Source organism: Nerophis lumbriciformis, linkage group LG03 (genome assembly GCF_033978685.3).
Source record: "Nerophis lumbriciformis linkage group LG03, RoL_Nlum_v2.1, whole genome shotgun sequence".
NCBI classification, from domain to species: Eukaryota; Metazoa; Chordata; class Actinopteri; order Syngnathiformes; family Syngnathidae; genus Nerophis; species Nerophis lumbriciformis.
In genome coordinates this window covers 29,283,356-29,309,791 of record NC_084550.2, presented here as the reverse complement: position 1 = coordinate 29,309,791, position 26,436 = coordinate 29,283,356, and the positions used below count along the sequence as shown (strand labels likewise).

The 26,436-nt window shown below is 42.2% G+C and overlaps 1 protein-coding gene across 2 annotated transcripts in view; it reads left to right on the top strand.

The window, feature by feature from the left end:
- The window catches only part of LOC133582515 (nucleoprotein TPR-like), a 113,177-nt gene that overhangs the window by 21,477 nt on the left and 65,264 nt on the right, over nt 1-26,436 (top strand). For both annotated transcript variants that reach the window (XM_061936565.2, XM_061936564.2), the window contains exons 14-27: nt 395-618; nt 3,572-3,735; nt 4,053-4,174; nt 6,580-6,728; nt 8,400-8,562; nt 8,632-8,766; nt 8,879-9,019; nt 10,899-11,085; nt 12,984-13,177; nt 14,712-14,852; nt 16,835-16,951; nt 21,794-21,997; nt 22,059-22,240; nt 22,302-22,449. In XM_061936565.2, the coding sequence (XP_061792549.1) occupies nt 395-618; nt 3,572-3,735; nt 4,053-4,174; nt 6,580-6,728; nt 8,400-8,562; nt 8,632-8,766; nt 8,879-9,019; nt 10,899-11,085; nt 12,984-13,177; nt 14,712-14,852; nt 16,835-16,951; nt 21,794-21,997; nt 22,059-22,240; nt 22,302-22,449 (2,271 nt within the window). The remainder of the gene's footprint in view (nt 1-394; nt 619-3,571; nt 3,736-4,052; nt 4,175-6,579; nt 6,729-8,399; nt 8,563-8,631; nt 8,767-8,878; nt 9,020-10,898; nt 11,086-12,983; nt 13,178-14,711; nt 14,853-16,834; nt 16,952-21,793; nt 21,998-22,058; nt 22,241-22,301; nt 22,450-26,436) is intronic.

Genomic DNA, 26,436 nt, shown 5'->3' with positions numbered 1-26,436 from the left:
TGGTGTTAACAAGAACAGTTGACTTCTTTAAGACTTAAAAACATGTGTTGATAAGACTTACCTTTTCTAAGATGTTACACTACATCATGTTATGCTTTATTTTGTGCTAATCAAAATGCCTTGTTTCCACAAATTACATATAGTACCGATAAATACCGATATCGATAAGGGTATCGTACTGATACAATCTTAAAGATATACATCCCTCGTAGCAATAAACTGTGGAATAGTGCCAATGAATGAAAAGGTCCTTCACAATTCTGGTGAGGTGATCAGGATGGAGGGTTGATAATAACTAAATGATTATTACAGGACTTAAAAGGGTCAAATCTAGTAATCCATCATTTTTGTAAGCTGGCCCTTTCCTCCTTCTGAAAGCCTGACTTGTGTCCAGGTGTGTGTCCTGCTGGTTCAGTTGGAGGAAGCCAGAGGTAACCGGGTGACCAAAGGCGATGGCAGCTCCTTTGATAGTTCCAGCACCTCTCAGGTCCTCAGGCCAGACCAGCTTTCCTTCCGCAGCGTGGAAGAGCTCCAGAGGCAAAACCAGAGTCTGCTGGCAAGGCTGCGCAAGTTGGAGGACGAGAAGAGCCGGCAGCAAACACATTTGACATCAGCACGGTAGACCTTTTTATTTCTATCATACGCAGGTTTAATACAACATTTGTACAAGTAGACTCAGTATGACATTCTGATTTATTGTGGCAATGATTACTATAATTGTGTAACTATCACGCTATTTCTGGCATTTGATACAAAAAGTGTTGTTGCAAGGTGCAAAGTTACATTAAAGATGCAAGGACTGTTTGTAAATACACCAGTGAGTGATGTGCGGAAATATCAGCACCGCCGATGCCAAATTATGCCTTAATATCGATCCTCAAATCAAATATCGATACTTTAGTTCAAGGGTGTCCAAACCTTTTCCACCTAGGGCCATATGCTGAAAAGTCAAAGTATGCAGGGGCCATGTTGATCATTCTTTATTCCAAACAATGCATAAAAAGCGATATTTTGTCATCATCGGTCCTCCTCAGTGCAGTGTTTTTCAACCTTTTTTGAGCCGAGGCACATTTTTTGCGTGGAAAAAATGCGGAGGCACACCACCAGCAGGAATCATTCAAGAACTGAACTCAGTTGACAGTAAAAAGTGGTTGGACATGACTTTAAAGCATAACCAAGCATGCATCACTATAGCTCTTGTCTCAAAGTACCGGTAGGTGTACTGTCACCACCTGTCACATCACACCCTGACTTATTTGGACTTTTTTGCTGTTTTCCTGTGTGTAGTGTTTTACTTCTTGTCTTGTGCTCCTATTTTGGTGGCTTTTTCTCTTTTTTGGTATTTTCCTGTAGCAGTTTCATGTCTTCCTTTGAGTGAAATTTCCTGCATCTACTTTGTTTTAGCAATCAATAATTATCCTTCTTTGTGGGGACATTGTCGATTGTCATGTCATGTACGGATGTACTTTGTGGACGCCGTCTGCTCCACACGCTGTAAGTCTTTGCTGTTGTCCAACATTCTGTTTTTGTTTACTTTGCAGCCAGTTCAGTTTTTGTTTCGTTTTGGTTCAATGCCTTTTCTTAGTGCCACTTAGCGGCACTCGCCTTTTGTTTATTTTTGGTTTAAAGGGGAACATTATCACAATTTCAGAATTGTTAAAACCATTAAAAATCAGTTCCCAGTGTCTTATTATATTTTTCGAAGTTTTTTTCAAAATTTTACCCATCACGCAATATCCCTAAAAAAAGCTTCAAAGTGCCTGATTTTAACCATCGTTATAAACACCCGTCCATTTTCCTGTGACGTCACATAGTGATGCCAACACAGACAAACATGGCGCAAAGAACAGCAAGCTATAGCGACATTAGCTCGGATTCAGACTCGGATTTCAGTGGCTTAAGCGATTCAACAGATTACGCATGTATTGAAACGGATGGTTGTAGTGTGGAGGCAGGTAGCGAAAATGAAATTGAAGAAGAAACTGAAGCTATTGAGCCATATCGGTTTGAACCGTATGCAAGCGAAAACGACGAAAACGACACGACAGCCAGCGACACGGTAGAAAGCGAGGACGAATTCGGCGATCGCCTTCTAACCAACGATTGGTATGTGTTTGTTTGGCATTAAAGGAAACTAACAACTATGAACTAGGTTTACAGCATATGAAATACATTTGGCAACAACATGCACTTTGAGAGTGCAGACAGCCCAGTTTTCATCAATTAATATATTCTGTAGACATACCCTCATCCGCTCTCTTTTCCTGAAAGCTGATCTGTCCAGTTTTGGAGTTGATGTCAGCAGGCCAGGGAAGCTAGGGTCGATATTCTTCTCTTGATCATCTTCGGTGGCATAAGGGACGGTGTGAGCCAAGACATCCAGGGGGTTTAGCTCGCTCGTCTGCGGGAACAAACTGCCGCCATTGCTTGCCGTGCTACCGAGGGCCTTTGTCCCTGAATTGCTCACACACTACGGCAGATTCAATGGGGGTCTGGCGGCAGATTTCTTTGACTTTATCGTTGGAAATGCATCTGCTTTGAGTGTCGCAGGATATCCACACATTCTTGCCATCTCTGTCGTAGCATAGCTTTGGTCGGTAAAGTGTGCGGAACAAACGTCCAATTTCTTGCCACTTTCACATCTTTGGGCCACTGGTGCAACTTGAATCCGTCGCTGTTCGTGTTGTTACACCCTCCGACAACACACCGACGAGGCATGATGTCTCCAAGGTACGGAAAACAGTCGAAAAAACGGAAAATAACAGAGCTGATTTGACTCGGTGTTTGAGAAAATGGCGGATTGCTTCCCGATGTGACGTCACAACTCCGAGAGCGAATAATAGAAAGGCGTTTAATTCGCCAAAATTCACCCATTTAGAGTTCGGAAATCGGTTAAAAAAATATATGGTCTTTTTTCTGCAACATCAAGGTATATATTGACGCTTACATAGGTCTGGTGATAATGTTCCCCTTTAAGTGTTGGATACCTTTTTACCTGCACACTGCCTCCCGCATATTGTGATCACTACAAACCATGTAATGTAGTTGTAACGCAGGTGTCAAATCCATACCTTCGCGGAGACTATTAGGCTCTTGCTCTCGGATGTACTTTGTGGACGCTGTCTTTGCTCCACAGTAAGTCTTTGCTGTCGTCCAGCATTCTGTTTTTGTTTACTTTGTAGCCAGTTCAGTTGTAGTTTGGTTCTGCATAGCCTTCCCTAAGCTTCAATGCCTTTTCTTAGGGGCACTCACTTTTTATTTATTTTTGGTTTAAGCATTAGATATCTTTTTACCTGCACGCTGCCTATATAACACGGTTACTCTGCCGAACTCTAGACAGCACCGACACTCAACAGCAACACATCATTTGCAGACTATAATTACTGCTTTGCAAAAAATATTTTTAACCCAAAAAGGTGAAATTAGGTAATTCCCACAGCACACCAGACTGTATCTCACGGCACACTAGTTGAAAAACACTGCCTTAGTGACCAAGAGCACAGACCTACTGCAGAGCATGAGTTTGAAAGTAAACTGCAAAGTCAAAATTTTCTCATGTGTTCACTTGCAGTATTTCTGAGTTGGAGAGCAGTGTGAGTAAAGTTGAGAAGGAGGTGGAGCAGCTGCGAGAGCAGAAGAACCAGCAGAAACAACTGGCTGACTCCAGTGCAAGGCAGAGAGACATGTACAAAGCTTTGCTCACGCAGAGCACCGGCTTCAACCTTCCGCCTCAAGGTGACACACACACACACACACACACACACACTCACAAGCAGCAAAACACAACTGCAGTTTAGGCAAGGAAAAAGTTAAAGCAGGGGACAATATTTTTTTTTATGCCTCCTTCTGAATATTTATTAATTTATCTGTGTTTAATCCACTTTCAAACAAGAGTGATCAGTCTGTGTAAATCTCAAAATACGGAAGAAAGTACCAGTGATTGGCTGGAATGTGCATTTTAATATGTACATGAAAAATCAGAGGCGAATATTGGGCATTAGTCATGAAGTTTTCTGATATGGATTAGTTTTAATTTGAAGGTATTTCCACAGGTTCAGATTCTTCTCCAGCTCCACCTGCCCGCCCATCAGCCCCAGTGACACGATCTACCCCTCAAAGAGCTGCTGCTGCCGACTCAGCACAGACTGCTCAGGCTAAAGCTGCTTTAAAACAGGTAAAAACTAATAATCTTCCCCTTAACACTGTGATTAGATACCATTTATTACAATTCAACACCCATTGGTGTGCTTATGTGTGCTGAGGTTTTTTTCCCCCTAGCATAATTTGGGAGTGGTTACTCCCTCTTCTTGTTTTCCTCTTTCACCTCTTACGGGGTGCCAGCTATGTGGCAACTGTTGCGTTTTGGACCAGTTGTTCCTCCCAGGGAATTCAAGTCACAAGTCGCTCCCAAGCTCTTTACGACACTAAAAGCTGAGTAGAAAAACCACCAGTACAGAGAAATACAGAGAGACAATAAACCATTACGTGCATGCCATCCCAGTCACATAATATCTACCGGCTTTACTTATTACGAATTGATGCAAGACATACTTTGTCAACAGCCATACAGGTCACACTGAGGGTGGCCGTATAAACAAGTTTAACACTGTTACAAATATGCGCCACACTGTGAACCCACACCAAACAAGAATGACAAACACGTTTCGGGAGAACATCTGCACCGTAACACAACATAAACACAACAGAACAAATACCCAGAATCCCTTGCAGTACTAACTCTTCCGGGACGCTACAATATAAACCCCCCCGCTACCCCCTACACCCCCACCTCCACCTCTCATAGTCTCTCTCAGGGAGAGCATGTCCCAAATTCCAAGCTGCTGTTTGGATAGATAGATAGATAGTACTTTATTGATTCCTTCAGGAGAGTTCCCTCGGGAAAATTACAATTCCAGGAACAGTGTACAGAATTGAAATCAAATTTAAAAAGTAAAAAGTAAATAATGGGGGTATAAATGGAAACAGAATAGAAAACTATTACAATAAGAATAAAAATAAAAAGCAACAATGAGAATAAAAATATAACAGTAAAATAAGAATATAACAAGAGAAACTAGGCAGTAGTGACCATGTTATGAAAAAGTTGCACTGTTATTGTTTTGAGGCATGTTAAAAAAAATAATGCACTTTGTGACTTCAATAATAAATATGGCAGTGCCATGTTGGCATTTGTTTCCATAACTTGAGTTGATTTATTTTGGAAAACCTTGTTACATTGTTTAATGCATCCAGCGGGGCATCACAACAACATTAGGCATAATGATGTGTTCATTCCACCACTGTATATATCACTATCGCTTGATATCGGTATCGGTAATTAAGAGTTGGACAATATCGGATATCGGTAAAAAAGCCATTATCGGACATCTCTAATTAAAAGTGCATCAATTTGTCTGAAATAAAAACAAAAAAATCTTAATTTAAACTATAAACACATTTTGACAAACTTGAACCATTTGATACTAAAAATGAAACCAAATAAACTCAATAAATAATAATAATACATTTAAATTGATCCGCAACAATAAATCAGGAGCCCAATCTATAAATACCGTGTTTTCCGGACTATAGAGCGCACCGGTATATAAGCCACACCCACTAAATACTATAAGGAAAACATATTTTTTCCATATATAAGCCGCACAGATATATACGTTATGAAATTTGTTATTTACATGGAAATATTCTGTAAATGTTTATTTACATACCTTAATTGTTTCCAAACAGTGTCTGTAACACGGCAGTAAAACGGATGATCAAACAAAACAGAGGTCATGGTCATGAACCCACTAGGTGCGCAAGCTAGCTCTCCAATCAGCTAAACAGACTCAATAACTCCACGCTGACGCTTTGGTGAACTTACTGAGGAATTTGTGAAAGTGAAACAATACAAAAAGAATGCCATTGTAAGTTAATAATACTAACACACTCGTAAACGTGTTTGCATGTTTGCTGATGCTAACGACGCTGGCGTCATTACATTACATTAGCAAGTACAAATATGCATGAAAACACTCACACCTGGGACGCTTTAGTAAGTAAGAATTGTTTTAGTTCTATTGTAAAACTTACAAACAATGATTGGAGTGATGAGTGAAGAAGCAATACGAGTAGGTACGCTATAGACGGCTAGAAGACTGAACTTGCTGTTGAAAGCAGGAGTCTAAACAGAACGGCAATGAACGAACTCGTCCAAAAGATAGCGACATAGCACAAACAATAGCACACCTATTTTGGGTATTTGCTTGTTGTTTGTACTTTTTGCATTAGGGCTGTCAGCGAAGAAAATTCCATGAATTAGCCGCACTTTTATAAGCCGCAGGCAAGAAGTAGCAAATTATAGTCTGGAATTTAACCTTCAAAACACAAATGAATACAATTATTTGTGTTGTTTTTTAATTTGTTTTAATGTAAATGAGGAGGTCAGGATTAATGGCTGCAATGAGCACGTTTTGTAGTGCACAGCTTTTCCAAGCCTGATGCTGCATGATACTGATAAAGCATGTTCACTATTAGAGAAGTGCTTTACAGTAACTTATTGTGCCTTTGCTCCTCCAGCTCAACGACTCCTTCACCTTGTACAAGAAAGAGAAGGCAGAGAACGACAGAATGCTGAACGAGTCCCATGACAGACTGCAGAAGCAGCTGACGGAGGTTCGCTCCAGTAACGCCAAACTGACTTCTCAACTGGAGTTCAGCAGCAAAAGGTTTGGACAAAGTCAAATCATGGTTTATGTCAAATATGTCATGTTGAAGGACAGTGCAGCGAACACACAACAAACTCCCTTCTTTTCTCTCATGGACACACACCTGTTGTTGTTGTTGTTGTTGACTTTGGACTGACTAGCGACTGCACGTCATCAAGGCCGCGGAACAGAGACACGCGGCAGGCTTACACACACACATGCATCCTGTCAGAGGCAGATATTTACATATATCCGAATTTAAGTGTTACTTCTTTTATTTCATAATCATATTACAAAACAGCTAGTGTTTTTCTTCCAATTGTGGTCTTTTGGTTGTCTGCAAATACTGTGTGCTTAACCTTGAGTGAGTAATGTAAGAAAGAGAGATACTCCTTTCTCTTATCTAGCCTTATGTCCAGGTGCGGAGGACATTGGGCAGGTGTTTTGGCTGGAGGTACCGGTACATGACTGAGAGACTTAAGAGGGGAGAGGGTTTTTCAAGGGGGGAGACCATCTTAGCGGCGCGATTGAATGTTCTATGCTGGACTGGTCTCAATGTATTTACAAAGCTTTGCAAATATATTACAAAATACCTATTCTGTCTCTGGTGTTTTTTTTACTCAGCTTTAAGTGTCATAAAGAGCTTGGGAGCGACCTGCGACTTGAATTCCCTGGGAGGAACAACTGGTCCAAACGCAACAATCCACAAAAATATACGCCACACACACATACCCCACCCCCAACGCCCTTGACGCGAATCCCTTAGAGGTGATGGACGGATGAGCTGCAGCCTTCCATCGTGGCCCCCCACTCCCTCCCCTCTGTTGCAAGTCTCCAGATGTATGTTGTAATAAGTCATCATCATCGGCGGTCACTGGAAGCAAGTATGACGATCCTCCTGGTAGGGGTGTATCCCTTTTATGGAGGATGCCTGTGCGTGACTTAGTTTAATGTGGGGAGACTGGTGCACAGACAATCCTTGACAGATCCGGGTCAGGGTCCAGTGGCATGGAGTCCAAGACGACTCAGGACCCTTTTATGCTGGAGCCTTCATCCGCCATCCCAGCCGTTGCGATGATACATAGGGTTAGCAATCATCCTCAGCCTGTTCCACCGTTGCGGTCTCAGGTTGTTATTTCCCCATAACTGGGCCCACATGGATGTGATGGTGCCTTCTTCCGCCATCGCAGCCGTTGTGATAGTTCTTACATCTACCGTCTTCCGCCTGCTCCGCCGTTGAGGTCTTCACCGTATCCCTGGCTAGGGGGCAGTCAGGTACTAGGCCTTTGCCAAGGACCACCTGGGGTCACAGTTGTAAAGGGGTTAACCTCCGAGTGCTTCAAGACCCCATAGAGGAGCCTCCACTGCTGGATGCACTTTAACGTCATGCCCAGGACGATATGTAATATGTGCATGTGCTTTGCTATGGAGGTTTTTTCCCACTCCTAAGGGGGCCCAGTCTAGATTGTATTTTTTTACTCATCCTTCCCCAGCGTTGACCTTTTTCCCATCTTTTATGGGGCGCCTTGTGGCGACCCATCAGCGTTCCTGTTCTGTCACCCTGTACACTGTTTGTTTGTCTCATCTTAAACGGGTTTGTGCTGAAAACAAAGTTTTGTTGTACTTGTGCAATGACAATAAAGACCTATAAGAAACACTTCTGTAATTGTTTTGGATTGTTTTTCACGGCAGGTACGACATGCTCCAAGAGACCGTAACGGTGTTCCGTCGAGAGATCGCGGCACTCCAGGACAGGAACCAAAAAATGGCAGCAACGTCCCAGCGACACGAGCACATTATTCACACCATGAGCCAAGACCTGCGGCAAGCCAATGAAAAACTGGCACTGGAGGAGGTGAGCAAGAGTGAACGGACATTTCCTGTGTGAACTAATTGCAGAACTGTGTTCCACTTTGGTCTGTAGGTGCGTGTAGAGAATCTGACCAAAGAAAGAGACATGCTAAAACAAGCCGAGAGTCGCTTCAATAGAGACAAAGAGTCCATGCTGGCAGAACAACGGAACCAGAACCTCGTGCTCTCCAACCTCAAGACCATACAGGTACTGTTTGCAGACATGTTGGCAGTGACAGACTGTTGGATTCCAACAATGTAAACAAGTAAATAATACCATGTTCACCTCTTTCCACTTGTCCTCTGTTCTGTTGCTGCAGCTGACCATGGAGCGTTCGGACACAGACGCACGCCAACGACTTAGCGGTAGGATTGAGCAGCTGGAGTCTGAACTGGCCTCAATGAAGACTCGGCTGGAGCAGGAAGTAGCCCAGAGACATGCACTCGGACGCAACATGGACGTACGTAACACGCCCATGTACACTGGACACAAGTGGAAACGCAACACTTTGGTTTTTGCTCCCATTTAGTAGAACTCAAAGATGTCAAACTTTTACTATGTACACAAAATACCTATTCCTCTCAAATAGTGTTCACAAATGTGTCTAAATCTGTGTTAGTGAGCATTTCTTCTTTGCCAAGATACTTTTGGCAATATAGTGTATTTGGCCACCCATCCAAATGATGAGAACCAGGTGTCCTAATCACTTGGCCCGGTGTATCAAATCAAGCACCTGGGCATGAAGATTGTTTCTACAAACATTTGTGAAAGAATGGGCCGCTCTCAGTGATTTCCAGCGTGGAACTGTCATAGGATGCCACCTGTGCAACAAATCCAGTCGTGAAATATCCTCGCTCCAAAATATTCCAAAGTCAACTGTCGGCTTTATTACCGGTATAAGAAAATGGAAGAGTTTGGGAACAACAGCAACTCAGCCACCAAGTGGTAGGCCACGTAAACTGACAGAGAGGTCAGCATAGTGCAAAGACTTTCTGCACAGTTACTTGCTACACAGCTCCAAACTTCATGTGACCTTCCAATTAGCCCACGTACAGTACGCAGAGAGCTTCATGGAATGGGTTTCCATGGCCGAACAGCTGCATCTAAGCCATACATCACCAAGTCCAATGCAAAGCAGAAAAAGCAGTCAGTATCTGGTGTGACCACCATTTGCCTCACACATCTCCTTGGCATAGAGTCGATCAGGTTGTTGATGGTGGCCTGTGGAATGTTGCTCCACTCCTTTTCAATGGCTGTTCCAAGTTGCTGGATGTTGGCCGGAAGTGGAACACGCTGTCATATATGCTGATCCACAGCATCCAGACATGTCTGATGAGTATGTTGGTCATGCAAGAACTGGGAAGTTTTCAGCTTCCAGGTGTTGTGTTCAGATCCTTGCAACATGGGGCCGTGCATTGGGGTCTTGGTCTCGGGCTAAAGGCATAACATTGGGCCTCAAGATCTCGTCACGGTATCTCTGTGCATTCCTAACGCCATCAATAAAATGCACATGTTTTCCATAACATACGCCTGCCCATACCATGACCCCACCCCCACCATGGGCCACTCCATTCACCATGAGCCACTCCCACATCTGCCCTGAACACTGAAAACCAGGATCCATCCATGCAGAGAACACATCTAATCCAATGTGAGCAACGAACTGCAGTCAGGTTGAGACCCCCGATGAGGTTGACGAGCATGCAGATGATCTTCCCTGAGACGGTTTCTCACAGTTTGTGGCAGAAATTCTTTGGTTATGCAAACCAACTGTTGCAGCAGCTGTCCAAGTCTTGGAGGTGCACCTGCTGGATGTGGAGGTCGTGGGCTGGTGTGGTTACACATGGTTTGCGGTTGTGAGGCCGGTTGGATGTACTGCCAAATTCTCTGAAACGCCTTTGGAGATGGCTTATGGTATAGAAATTAATTTTCAATTCAAGGACAACAGCTCTGGTGGACTTTCCTGCAGTCAGCATGCCCAACTGCACGCTCCCTCAAAACTTACGACATCTGTGGCATTGTGCTGTGTGATAAAACTGATGCCCCAGAGATGCCTTTTGTTGTGGGCAATCATGCAATAATTGTAATAATCTTAATATGCCACACCTGGGTTGGATAGTGGATTACCTTGGCAAATAAGAAATGCTCACTAACACGGATTTGTGAACAATATTTGAGAGGAGTAGGTCGTGTGTATATAGTAAAAGTTTTACATCTTGGAGTCCAAAAACAAAAGTGTTGTATTTATATTTATGTTCAGTGTCGAACAAGATTTAGTGGGCAGCAGTTTCAATAAAGTTGCTGCTTTTTTCCCCATGTGACCTTTTTAAAACGTCTAGGCTCAGTTGGTGGAAGCCAAGAAACAACTGGAGACCCAGAACACCTTGCAGCAGAAGACCAGGGACTTGTTGAAGAACTCTGAACAGCAAGTGTCTGCCTTGAAAGCACAGCTGGCCTCCACTTTGGCAACAGAGTCTGTGAGCACTCCTGTCACCAGAGCAGCAGCCCTCAGAACCCCAGTCAGAGGTAACCACCACTTATATATATTCAACACAATTGTTTTGAGGGCCACATTTCCAGAAAGCTAAGGAGAGCCGTCTCACTTCACTATTAAGTGTTATTTTGTATATTCCGGACAACCATTTGAGAGAGGTCTATTTATTTTGTCAGAAGATCGTGCAGCGGTTTTTAAGGACCTTCTGTAAAAAATCTAGTTTAAGATCAATGTTCCCTCTAATTGTTCATGTGTGTGAGCAAAGGCAAAAAGTCCCTGAGCATTGAGTGGAGCCCATGTGAGCAACATCACACGTGCACACTGTGGCTACACCAGCAGCACACCTGTCCCAAACCTGACTAAATAACAAGTTCAATCTCCTTCAATCTCCATCCATCCGTTTTCTACCGCTTGTCCCTTCCGGGGTCGCTGGAGCCTATCTCAGCTGCATTCGGGTGGAAGGCGGGGTACACCCTGGACAAGTCCCCACCTCATCGCAGGGCCAACACAGATAGACAACATTCTCTTATTATTATAATCACATGACAGCAGTCATTTCCATTTCTAATATAAGTGTTTAGGCCCACTTACAATGACAAGAACAACAAATATTGTTTTTCATGAACTGTGTACTTGTATTGTTTGTCTGGGTGGATGTCCTGCTTTGGAAATAGTTTGTACCCCTTTCAGACATTGCATTTAGCTCCCATTAAAACATTCACATGTTGCACAATGAGATGTAAGCAGGGGATCATGTGTACATTCCTGCAACTTCTTGTTTGTTAAAAATATTTTTTTATTAGTATTTATTTAATATACTAACAGCATTTAATGATTAATATTTATAAATGAAGATTCCTAATAAATGACACAAGAATAAGCACACATTTGATTGGTAAATCATAGTGTAACAACCTGGAATGACACTTTGTGTGGTGTTGGAGTTGTCCGACTTCTTGTGTGGCTGTAAGCGCATCACTGGCTAAGTGCCATATGTGCATGTGTTGGCGCAAGTGAGAAAGAGCGAGCGGCTGCTGTTGATATAACAAAGTTGCTTTTGCTCTGGTTTGTACTGCAGAAAATTACCACTTTTGCTAGGTATACTTTTTTTTACTAATGTTTTGGTGATGTGTTTATGGCTGACAATAAAGAGTTTTGCTCAGTAAAGTGATGGATGGAATTCATGTCCTCAAAGCGTCTTGACAGACGTTACAATATTTGAACAATGATGACGAAAACTGTTTTCTCTGTCGTGTCGAAAATTGTTATACGCTTATTTTTTTATTTGATTGTGTGCGTGGCATAGATTTGCCGTGCGCAGAGGACGCTTGAGCAGTGCGCAATTGCACAGGCGCGCACCTTAGAGGGAATATTGTTTAAGATTATCTCTGGCAGCACTCAGATTGTAAGAATCTGCTGCAAAAATACGAGTCTAGCAAGGTTTTTGAGCTGGGCCACCATTAGAATAGCCCAAATGATGAAAAAGAGAGGACCTAAAATGGAACCTTGAGGAACACCACTAGTGTAACTAAAGAAGTTGTACAAAGGACTACTGACTAGTGATTCATATTTCTCATCAGATTAATCACACTCTTGAGTTGTGATAACTCATGATTAATCACAGGCTATTACTTGCTTGCATAATTAAAATGTTCATAAAATACCCCAATATTTGGACACAAATGCAATTTTGTTATCAGTAATCATCCAGGAATGTTTTTAAATGTTTTACTGAACTCTTACTGTCAAGGTTTGCCTTGAGGAACACCTCACTTATGTGGACATGTGTTCAGTGCTCCAAGTTCTTCTATACAACACATTCACTCTGCTGCTTGTAGGAATTTGTCCAAGCTTTGAAGTGATGATGTCATTGGATGGAATACCCTTGCTATATACTGTGACTAATGCCCCATTTTGATCCCCTTCTCAGTGCGCTCGCCAGTTCAAGGCCAACAGCAGCCTGGTCCGTCAGAGCAGGAGCTTTCAGAGGTCAAGAGTCATCTCCGTGCGGCCGAGGACCAGAGCAACAAACTGTCAGAGCAGTTGAACATTGCTAATGCTAGTGTTGAGCAGTACAGGGCGGTCGTGCTGACTCTGGAAGACAGTCTGAAGAAAGAGAAAGAGGTGGAGTTGGCCTTGTTTGTTTTACTTGACCATTTGTTCCACTTGGGACACGCACGTTGACCATTTGTTCCACTTGGGACACGCACGTTGACCATTTGTTCTACTTGGGACACGCACATTGACCGTTTGTTCTACTTGAGACACGCACATTGACCATTTGTTCCACTTGGGACACGCACATTGACCATTTGTTCTACTTGGGACACGCACTTTGACCATTTGTTCTACTTGGGACACGCACATTGACCATTTGTTCTACTTGGGACACGGACTTTGACCATTTGTTCTACTTGGGACACGCACATTGACCATTTGTTCTACTTGGGACACACACATTGACCATTTGTTCCACTTGGGACACGCACATTGACCATTTGTTCTACTTGGGACACGCACATTGACCATTTGTTCCGCTTGGGACACACACATTGACCATTTGTTCCACTTGGGACACGCACATTGACCATTTGTTCCACTTGGGACACGCACATTGACCATTTGTTCCACTTGGGACACGCACATTGACCATTTGTTCCACTTGGGACACGCACATTGACCATTTGTTCTAGTTGGGACACGCACATTGACCATTTGTTCTACTTGGGACACGCACATTGACCATTTGTTCTACTTGGGACACGCACATTGACCATTTGTTCTACTTGGGACACACACATTGACCATTTGTTCTACTTGGGACACGCACATTGACCATTTGTTCTACTTGGACACGCACATTGACCATTTGTTCTACTTGGACAAGCACATTGACCATTTGTTCTACTTGGACACGCACATTGACCATTTGTTCTACTTGGGACACGCACCTTGACCATTTGTTCTACTTGGACACGCACCTTGACCATTTGTTCCACTTGGGACACGCACATTGACCATTTGTTCTACTTGGGACACGCACTTTGACCATTTGTTCTACTTGGGACACGGACTTTGACCGTTTGTTCCACTTGGGACACACACATTGACCATTTGTTCTACTTGGGACACGCACATTGACCATTTGTTCTACTTGGGACACGCACATTGACCATTTGTTCTACTTGGGACACGCACATTAACCATTTGTTCTACTTGGGACACGCACATTGACCATTTGTTCTACTTGGACACGCACATTGACCATTTGTTCTACTTGGGACACGCACTTTGACCATTTGTTCTACTTGGGACACGCACATTGACCATTTGTTCTATTTGGACACGCACATTGACCATTTGTTCTACTTGGGACATGCAGATTGACCATTTGTTCTACTTGGGACACGCACATTGACCATTTGTTCTATTGGGACACGCACATTGACCATTTGTTCTACTTGGACACGCACATTGACCATTTGTTCCACTTTGGACACGCACATTGACCATTTGTTCTACTTGGACACGCACATTGACCATTTGTTCCACTTGGGACACGCACATTGACCATTTGTTCTACTTGGGACACGCACATTGACCATTTGTTCTACTTGGGACACGCACATTGACCATTTGTTCCACTTGCTTCCCTCAGCTACGCTCTCCTCTGGAGATGAGGCTGAAGGAGTCTGAAGAGATCCAGAAGCAACTGGAGAAGAGAATATTGGAGGCAGAGAAAAAGAGTGAACAAGAGCAAGATGATGGGAGAAAGGCCTTGGACACGGTGGAGAAACAAGTAGGCTTGGTGGCACCTGGTGTAAACCTGTGTTGTGGCACCTGGTGTACACCTGTGTTGTGGCACCTGGTGTACACCTGTGTTGTGGCACCTGGTGTTCACCTGTGTTGTGGCACCTGGTGTACACCTGTGTTGTGGCACCTGGTGTACACCTGTGTTGTGGCACCTGGTGTACACCTGTGTTGTGGCACCTGGTGTTCACATGTGTTGTGGCACCTGGTGTTCACCTGTGTTGTGGCACCTGGTGTACACCTGTGTTGTGGCACCTGGTGTACAGCTGTGTTGTGGCACCTGGTGTACACCTGTGTTGTGGCACCTGGTGTACACCTGTGTTGTGGCACCTGGTGTACACCTGTGTTGTGGCACCTGGTGCACACCTGTGTTGTGGCACCTGGTGCACACCTGTGGGGAAGTAGGAGAAGAGCTTTGCTGCTTGAAAACTGAAACATTAGCAGGCTTATTTTCAGCAGTTTTCTGAAGAGTAGGGGTGTGAATCTTTGCGTGTCTAACGGATTCGATCGCTGACTATTCAATTCAGAATTGATTCTTGATTCAACATGATTTAAACTGATTCTTGCAATGTATTATTGGTAGGGGTGTAACGATACACAAAAATGTTGGTTCGGTACGTACCTCGGTTTAGAGGTCACGGTTCGGTTCATTTTTGGTACAGTAAGAAAACAACAACAGTTATTTATTTACCAAATTTGTAAACAATGGCTTTATCCTTTCAACATTGGGAACACTATAATAATTCTGCCCACGTTAATCAACATTAAACTGCCTCAAGTTGTTGCTCAGATTAAATAAAATGACACAACTTTTCTTCTACATATAAAAAGTGCAACATTAAACAGTTTCAAGTCAACTCATCATGCTTAGTTAATTTATTACAGCATTTGGGAAGCCTGGAGTTGATTTATTATGTAAATGTTATATTTTTATCAACATGTGATAGCAGGGACCCTGCCATTCAAAACTAGGCTGCTGCATTACTAATGATTAATGTAACTATAGCTGAAAAAATAGTACAATAGCAATAGGAGAGACTATTCATCCCTGAACACCATGGAGTTCATGTAGGCTTAATGATGCACTTACATTATTATATCAACTATCAGAGACAGAAACTCTTCATTTAACATAATGTCCTTTTTTGCTGCTTCAACACAGCTCAATCAACACAGAGAAAGGTCAAGTGAAATAACAGACAGACAGGGCTTTGCTGTCCGTAACACACACACACACACCGCAAAATGAGCTAACGTTAAGCTAAAAGCGAATTAGCCTTCACCTCAAGCCAGGACTGCGAGCGAGCTGAGCTGCAGTTTATATTTCTAGAAGGTCAACGGGCTCATAGTGATGTTACTAGTAGTTGACTGGGAGGTGTTTATTATCATTTGGGGAGAGTCCGCTGACTGATGATTACCTGCTAAACACTAAGCACTGACTACATGCGCTCTGAATACGCACTGCTGATTGGCTGTTAACGCTCTGTATGTAACCAATCAGATGGTTGTGTGGGTGGGACAATGCTGGGTGTGTGTAGAGGACTGACAGAGACAGAGGCAGAAGGAAGCGGAGGCGGCTACTTAATATGTCCGTGTGGAAACTTGTTCGGTACACCTCCGAACCGAAGCGAAACCCCCGTACCGAAACGCTTCAATACAAATGCACGTACCGTTACACCCCTACTTGGGTATACTCAGAATAAAACACGTTACAGGTTAGAAAAGCAATACTGCAAAGTGTACACTGCTCATGCACTGAAAGCCAAGAAGTGAAGTTGAAGTTATCTGACTGATTAGTGTGCTTTAAAAGCTACATCTATTTTGATGTGTTATTTCAATCACTTTAAAAAAGTGCCATAGTATTATTTATTATACAGTTGTCTTTGTAGATTCTTTACCTGCTTATTTTCTGATTGCATTGACGTTGAAATGTTTCCTTTTTAAAACGTTGAACCTTCTCCTCCGTCTCAGGTGAATGAGTTGCAGCGCAGACTGAAGGCATGTCAGGCAGAGCAGCAGGAGGCGCTGGAGAGAGCTGCTAAAGCTGTCACAGTGGAGCAGCAAGCCATACAGGAGAGTCTGCTGCAGGTAACACTCACTCACATAAAGTCCTGTAAAGAACATCATGTCATGGCTGTCAATCATTTCTACAACTCTTATTTTTTTGTGATGTAGTGATTAGAGCACATACTTGTTGGTCACAAAAAACATTCATGAAGTTTGCTGCTTTTATGAATTTATTAGGGCTCTACTGAAAATGTGAGGGTCAAAAGTATACATACAGCAATGTTAATATTTGCTTACATGTCCCTTGGCAAGTTTACCTGCAATAAGGCGCTTTTGGTAGCCATCCACAAGCTTCTGCTTGACCACTTGACCACTAAATTGCTGCACTTCAGCTAAATGTGTTGCTTTTCTGACATGGACTTGTTTCTTCAGCATTGTCCACACCTTTAAGTCAGGACTTTGGGAAAAACCTTAATTCTAGCATCACATGGACAAAGATAAGACCTTCTGGAGGAAAGTTCTGTGGTCAGATGAAACAAAAATGGAGCTGTTTGGCCACAATACCCAGCAATATGTTTGGAGGAGAAAAGGTGAGGCCTTTAATCCCAGGAACACCATTCCTACTGTCAAGCATGGTGGTGGTAGTATTATGCTCTGGGCCTGTTTTGCTGCCAATGGAACTGCTGCTTTAAATGGGACTATGAAAAGGGAGGATTAGCTCCAAATTCAAGTCTTTTAACATTTTCTAGAAAAAATTCCCAATTTTCCCAAAATTCACACATTTTCATGAAATTCCATGAAATGGGACATTTTCCAAAGTTCCACAATTTTTCATCCAATTCAAACCGTTCCAACTCCAAAATATTCAACATTTTTAAAATTGTGTGCTCTCCAACAATTTTTTAAAATTCCTGGATTTCCAAGAATTCCCAGTTTTCAGGGACATTTTTCCCCATTCAAAATGAATGGGACATTTTTCCAAGTTGCTTAATTTCCACATTTTTCAACCCATTCTAACCATTCCACATTCAACACATTCCACTCATCCTGGACATTCAAACTATCATTTTTCCAAGTTCAAAAAAATTCCAGGATTTTCCAGAATTCCATTTTTTGCAAAGCCCTATTTCCACCCTTTTTTCTGGCAACTACTTTTCAACCCACTTCAACTGTCAAATAATTCCTCTTAATCAGGACAAAAAAACCGAAGTTGTTTGTTGAACTGGAAAAATTGCCACAATGGAACTGCTGCTTTAAATGGGATAATGAAAAAGGAGGATTAGTTCCAAATTCTTCAGGACAAGTTAAAATCATCAGCCCGGAGGTTGGGTCTTGGGCGCAGTTGGGTGTCCCAACAGGACAATGACCACAAAAGTGGTAAAAGAATGGCTAAATCAGGCTAGAATGAAGGTTTTAGAATGGCCTTCCCAAAGTCCTGACTTAAAGGCCTACTGAAATGAAATGTTTTTATTTAAACGGGGATAGCAGATCCATTCTGTGTCATACTTGATCATTTTGCGATATTGCCATATTTTTGCTGAAAGGATTTAGTATAGAACAACGACGATAAAGTTCGCAACTTTTGGTCGCTGATAAAAAAAAAGCCCTACCTGTACCGGAAGTAGCGTGACGTCACAAGTTGAAAGTCTCTTCACATTTTCCCATTGTTTACACCAGCAGCGAGAACGATTGGGATCGAGAAAGCGACGATTACCCCATTAATTTGAGCCAGGATGAAAGATTCGTGGATGAGGAACGTGAGAGTGAAGGATTAGAGTGCAGTGCAGGACGCATCTTTTTTCGCTCTGACCGTAACTTAGGTACAAGAGCTCATTGGATTCCACACTCTCTCCTTTTTCTATTTTGTATTTTAAACCACCTCGGATACTATATCCTCTTGAAAATGAGAGTCGAGAACGCGAAATGGACATTCACAGTGACTTTTATCTCCACGACAATACATCGGTGAAGCACTTTAGCTACGGAGCTAACGTGATAGCATCGGGCTTAACTGCAGATAGAAACAAAAGAAATAAACCCCTGACTGGAAGGATAGACAGAAAATCAACAATACTATTAAACCATGGACCTGTAATTACACGGTTAATGCTTTCCAGCCTGGCGAAGCTTAACAATGCTGTTGCTAACGACGCCATAGAATCTAACTTAGCTACGGACCTCGACAGAGCTATGATAAAAACATTAGCTCCCCACCTACGCCAACCCTCATCTGCTCATCAATACCGAAGCTCACCTGTGTTCCAGCGATCGACGGAGCGGCGAAGGACTTCACCCAATCATCGATGCGGTCGGCGGCTCGGATAGCGCGTCTGCTATCCAAGTCAAAGTCCTCCTGGTTGTGTTGCTGTAGCCAGACGCTAATACACCGATCGCATCTACGCTTTCTTCTTTGCAGTCTCCATTGTTCATTAAACAAATTGCAAAAGATTCACCAACACAGATGTCCAGAATACTGTGGAATTTTGCGATGAAAACTGAGCTTTTTGTATTGGATACAATGGCGTTTTAATACTTCCGTTTCAACCATCGACGTCACGCGCATACCTCATCATACCTAGACGTTTTCAACCGGAAGTTTCGCAGGAAATTTAAAATTGCACTTTATAAGTTAACCCGGCCGTATTGGCGTGTGTTGCAATGTTAAGATTTCATCATTGATATATAAACTATCAGACTGCATGGTCGGTAGTAGTGGGTTTCAGTAGGCCTTTAAAGGTGTGGACAATGCTGAAGAAACAAGTCCATGTCAGAAAAGCGACACATTTAGCTGAAGTGCAGCAATTTAGTGGTCAAGTGGTCAAGCAGAAGCTTGTGGATGGCTACCGAAAGCGCCTTATTGCAGGTAAACTTGCCAAGGGACATGTAAGCAAATATTAACATTGCTGTATGTATACTTTTGACCCTCACATTTTCAGTAGAGCCCTAATAAATTCATAAAAGAAGCAAACTTCATGAATGTTTTTTGTGACCAACAAGTATGTGCTCCAATCACTACATCACAAAAAAAATAAGAGTTGTAGAAATGATTGACCACCACAGTATATACATATTTGTATGTACAGTGCCCTCCAAAAGTATTGGAACAGTGAGGCCAGTTCCTTTATTTTTGTTGTAGACTGAAAACATTTGGGTTTGACATCAAAAGATGAATATGAGGCAAGAGATCAACATTTCAGCTTTCATTTCCAGGTATTTGCATCGGAATCTGATACACAACTTAGAAGATAGCATTATTTGTAATGGAACACAACATTTTTAGGTGAGCAAAAGTATTGGAACATATACCGGTAAACTTAAAATAGATTAAAATGAATAAGACTTAATATTTAGTTGCAAATCCTTTGCATCAAGCCTGTGAGCCATTGACATCACCAAACCTTTGCATTCTTCTTTTGTGATGCTTTTCCAGGCTTTCACTGCAGCCTCTTTCAGTTGTTGTTTGTTTTGGGGGGTTACTCCCTTCAGTCTCCTCTTCAGCAGGTAAAATGCATTCTCTATTGGGTTTAAGTCTGGAGACTGACTTGGCCAGTCTAAAACCTTCCACTTCTTGCCCCTGATCAATTCCTTTGTTGTTTTAGTCGTTATCTTGCTGCATGATTAAGGATCTCCCTATCAGTTTGGTTGCATCTTTCTTTAAATTAGCAGACAAAATGTTTCTGTAGACGTCTGAGTTCATTTTGCTGCTGCCATCATGTGTTACATCATCAATGAAGATGAGGTCCCAGAAGAAGCAAGCCCAAGCCATGACATTATGCTTCACAGATGAGCTTGTATGTTTGGGATCATGAGCAGATCCTTTCTTTCTCCAAACGTTCGCCTTTCCATCACTTTGAAAGAAGTTAATCTTTGTCTCATCAGTCCCATAAAACTTTTTCCAGACTTTTTGAGGCTCATCTCTGTACCTTTTGGCAATTTCCAGCCTGGCCTTCCTATTCTTCTTGCTAGTGAGTGGTTTGCATCTTCTGGTGTAGCCTCTGTACTTCTGTTGATAAAGTCTTCTGCCAACATTAGATTGTGATACCTTCACTCATGCCCTCTGGAGGTTGTTGCTGATGTCACTAACGGTTGTTCTTTATAGCTCTCACAATGTTTCTGTCATCAAGTGCTGATGTTTTCCTTGGTCTACCTGTTCCACGTCTGTTGCTTAGTACACCAGTGGTTTCTTTCTTCTTCAGGACATTCCGAATGGTTGTACTGGCTATGGCCAATGTTTGTGCAATGGCTCTGATTGATTGTCCATCTTCTCTCAGATTCACAATTGCTTCTTTTTCACCCATAGACAGCTCTTTGGTTTTCATGTTGGTTCCACCTCTAAATGCATTCTGCACAGGCAAAACCTATCCTACCCAATCTGAAATTGAGCTCAGACATTCAGTGCTATTTATTGTTTGAATAATCAATGTAATTTGGAGACACCTGGGCAACAAAACACACCTGTCAGTCACATGTTACAATACTTTTGCTCTCCTGAAAAATGGGTAGGTTCAAACAAAAGGTGATATCTTCTAAGTTGTGTATCAGATCCAGATGTAAATACCTGGAAGCTGAAATGTTGATCTCTTGTCCCATATTCATCTTTTGATGTCAACCCCAAATGTTTTCAGTCTACAACAAAAATAAACGAATTGGACTCAGTGTTCCAATACTTTTGGAGGGCACTGTATGTGTTACTTTACATACATTAGGCCAAATGTTTTAGCCCAAAGTGACCCCCAAGTCAAAAAGTTAGGACTTTCTGTTATAGTCTATTCTCAATATGTCTTTGGACCAAGTCACAGGAGAGTATGCACACAATGACTCATTTCACTTTCTATTTAGATTACGTGGACAACTGCTTATGTCAGTCAACATAAACGGTCCACCGTGCATTAGTTCTTGTTTGTGTTTTCCCTTTTATACCAGACTAAGCAAGCTGGTGAGGCTCAAGCTAAGTACGAGCGGGAACTGATGCTCCATGCCGCTGACGTGGAGGCCCTGAAGGAGTTGAAGAAAACCTCTCAACAAGAGGCAGCACAGAAGAGAGATGTGGAGGAGCAACTGAAGAAGGCCAACACTCTCTTGCAAGAGAAGACGTCCACTTCAACCGCCTTGGACAAACAGCTGAAGGTGGCAGAGATGACAACATCTCACCCTAATTCTCAGCAAATAAATATTCCATTTCCTTCAGGATGAACTATCCAGTCAGAGTCGTCGCTGTGAGGAGCTGGTCAAGCAGAACTCTCTCCTGCACCAACAGATGGACGAGATGGCCGCCAAGAGTCGCCAGCAGCAGCAGCAGCAGCCTCAGACGCTGGACGTGTCTTTCAGTGAAGAAGACACCACCCTGGAGCAGATACGACAAATACTCAGGTACTCACACGGCATCTTCCCTCAGCGCAGAGGAGGTTTGACAGGTGTGTGCACACCACAGGTACGTGCGCAAGGAGAAGGAGATCGCTGTGGCCCGAGGTGAGGCCTGTGAGGGAGAAGCTCTGCGCTACAAGCTGCGAGTGGAACATCAAGACCGGGAACTGAAGGAGCTGCAGCAAGCGCTCAATGACGAGAGAGAGAAGATGCGGGTAGGACACGACTTCAATATTTAGCCATTTTGTCTCTTACTCAGTTAATCATTCCAAAATGGCACAAACACAGAGATTTGGAAGATATCTGGGTTATTGTGCGGAAATATGGGGAAACAACTACATTGGTTAACTGTGATTAGGGCTGGGCAATATGGCCTTTTTTAATATCTGCACTGCAAAAAGTGAAATGTAAGTAAGATGAAATACCGTATTTTTCGGAGTATAAGTCGCACTGGAGTATAAGGCGCACCAGCCGAAAATGCATAATAAAGAAGGAAAAAAACATATATAAGTCGCACTGGAGTATAAGTCGCATTTTTTGGGGAAATTTATTTGACAAAAGCCAACAGCAAGAATAGACAATTGAAAGGCAATTTAAAATAAATAAAGAGGCTGAATAAGTGTACGTTATATGAGGCATAAATAACCAACTGGTATATTAACATAACATATTATGGTAAGAGTCATTCAAATAACTATAACATATAGAACATGCTATACGTTTACCAAACAATCTGTCACTCCTAATCGCTAAATCCCATGAAATCTTATACGTCTAGTCTCTTACGTGAATGAGATCAATAATATTATTTGATATTTTACGCTAATGTGTTCATCATTTCACACATAAGTCGCTCCTGAGTATAAGTCGCACCCCCGGCCAAACTATGAAAAAAACTGCCACTTATAGTCCGAAAAATACGGTATGTCAAATAAGGGTGATATTTGCTTATTTTCTGTCTGATAAGATAATTCTTCTCACTAAGCAGATTTTATGTTAGTGTTTTACTTGTTTTAAGTGTTCTAAATTATTTCAGTAAGATATTACAGCTTGTTGCTGAGATTTGATGACCTATATTGAGTAAAACATGCTTGAAACTAGAATATCAAGTGTTGCAAAGATGTGTCATCAACACTCACAAGTATAAAACTACTTTTTTAAAGTCATCATTTCTTACTTCAAGCATGAAATAAAAAAAAATCATGACTTTGACACAATTGTGTCTCATAATTAAAAGAGATGACAGCCAAATGGACTTTGCTGTTTTATTTTCAATGAAACAATAGAAAATATGTACTCCTATAGTAGTACAGTTGGCACAGTACAGTAAACTGACAGTTAATATTTAACATGTGACATATCTAGATCTCTTTTCCAAGGGAGACCTGGCCAAGAGGGCAGCAGCAAAAAACACATAAAACATGACATTTACAACATTAAAACTTGCTGACATGACACAAGTGCATACAGACAAGGTAGACTGCAATTCTTTCACAGAAGCTTTAAACTCATTCAACGTAACAAGGGTTTGAAGTTGAAGATTCCATTGTAGGTTATTCCAAGCCTTCGCTGCTGAAAACCTAAATGCTTTCTTGCCCAGTTCACTTCTTACTTTGGGGAGGACAAATTGCAGAACATTCATTGAATGAAGATTGTGACTTCCTTGTTTCTTGGTTAAAAATACAAGACAGATAAGATGGAGTGATACCCAGAATGGTTTTGTAGATAAAAACATACCAATGATTGAGGCGTCCAGCACATAAAGATGTCCAGTTAACCAATGAGTATAACACACAATGGTGAGTAAGTTAACCAATGAGTATAACACACAATGGTGAGTAAGTTAACCATTGAGTATAACACACAATGGTGAGTAAGTTAACCATTGAGTTTAACACACAATGGTGAGTAAGTTAACCATTGAGTATAACACACAATGGTGAGTAAGTTAAAGGGGAACATTATCACAATTTCAGAAGGGTTAAAACCATTAAAAATCAGTTCCCAGTGGCTTATTTTATTTTTCGAAGTTTTTTTCAAAATTTTACCCATCACGCAATATCCCTAAAAAAAGCTTCAAAGTGCCTGATTTTAACCATCGTTATATACACCCGTCCATTTTCCTGTGACGTCACATAGTGATGCCAACACAAACAAACATGGCGCATAGAACAGCAAGCTATAGCGACATTAGCTCGGATTCAGACTCGGATTTCAGCGGCTTAAGCGATTCAACAGATTACGCATGTATTGAAACGGATGGTTGTAGTGTGCAGGCAGGTAGCGAAAACTAAATTGAAGAAGAAACTGAAGCTATTGAGCCATATCTGTTTGAACCGTATGCAAGCGAAACCGACGAAAACGACACGACAGCCAGCGACACGGGAGAAAGCGAGGACGAATTCGGCGATCGCCTTCTAACCAACGATTGGTATGTGTTTGTTTGGCATTAAAGGAAACTAACAACTATGAACTAGGTTTACAGCATATGAAATACATTTGGCAACAACATGCACTTTGAGAGTGCAGACAGCCCAATCTTCATCAATTAATATATTCTGTAGACATACCCTCATCCGCTCTCTTTTCCTGAAAGCTGATCTGTCCAGTTTTGGAGTTGATGTCAGCAGGCCAGGGAAGCTAGGGTTGGTATTCTTCTCTTGATCATCTTCGGTGGCATAAGGGACGGTGTGAGCCAAGACATCCAGGGGGTTTAGCTCGCTCGTCTGCGGGAACAAACTGCCGCCATTGCTTGCCGTGCTACCGAGGTCCTTTGTCCCTGAATTGCTCACACACTCCGGCAGATTCAATGGGGGTCTGGCGGCAGATTTCTTTGACTTTATCGTTGGAAATGCATCTGCTTTGAGTGTCGCAGGATATCCACACATTCTTGCCATCTCTGTCGTAGCATAGCTTTGGTCGGTAAAGTGTGCGGAACAAACGTCCAATTTCTTGCCACTTTCGCATCTTTGGGCCACTGGTGCAACTTGAATCCGTTCCTGTTCGTGTTGTTACACCCTCCGACAACACACCGACGAGGCATGATGTCTCCAAGGTACGGAAAACAGTCGAAAAAACGGAAGATAACAGAGCTGATTTGACTCGGTGTTTGAGAAAATGGCGGATTGCTTCCCGATGTGACGTCACACGTCATCGCTCTTAGAGCGAATAATAGAAAGGCGTTTAATTCGCCAAAATTCACCCATTTAGAGTTCGGAAATCGGTTAAAAAAATATATGGTCTTTTTTCTGCAACATCAAGGTATATATTGACGCTTACATAGGTCTGGTGATAATGTTCCCCTTTAACCATTGAGTACAACACACAATGGTGAGTAAGTTAACCATTGAGTATAACACACAATGGTGAGTAAGTTGGTGGTACACACTATCCAGCATGTGGAGACAAGCAGCAGTAGCATTCATGTACAACACATCTTCATAGTCAATAACAGGTCAAAAGGTTGTTTCCACCAATTTCTGTTTCACAGTAAAAGAAAAGCAAGACTTGTTTCTATAATAAAATCCCAGTAAAAGTTTCAGTTTTTTTACAACATACTGAATGTGCTCCCACACTTGACATATTACGGTTGTCTGTTCGACATATTCCCACTTGAAGCCGAACCACCGCCAGACGATGGACTCCCTGCTGTTTTTCTTGGGAATTCATTCTTCTTCCTTCATTTGTTACCAGATTCGCACCTTCTCTCTCTCGTATTACCACTCGCACCACAGCTAACGTTACCCATGTCACTACCTCTGCTCCGTGAGGGCGTATACGTATGTGACGTATATAAGAAGGTGCGCTTGTTTTATGTCTCTGAGAAGGAGAGACAAGAAAGAGTGATAAAAGCCTGTAGTGTAATGCCTGCAGCTAAAAGCAAGTGCGTGAGAACGTATAGTCCAAGATCACCATATAGTCATTTTCTATATCGCACAGAGACCTAACCGTGTTACAAAAAAGATCAATTAGACTGATACCTAATGTTGGTTATAGAGAACATACAAACACTTTATTTATTGAGTCAAAAATATTCAAGTTGGATGATTTGGTAAAATTGCAAACAGCTAAAATGATGTACAAAGCAAACCATAACCTGCTACCAAAGAATGTACAACAATTCTTCTCTACTAAAGAGGAGAAATATAACCTTAGAGGAAAATGTCATTTAAAACTTTTGTATGCACGTACAACACTTGGAA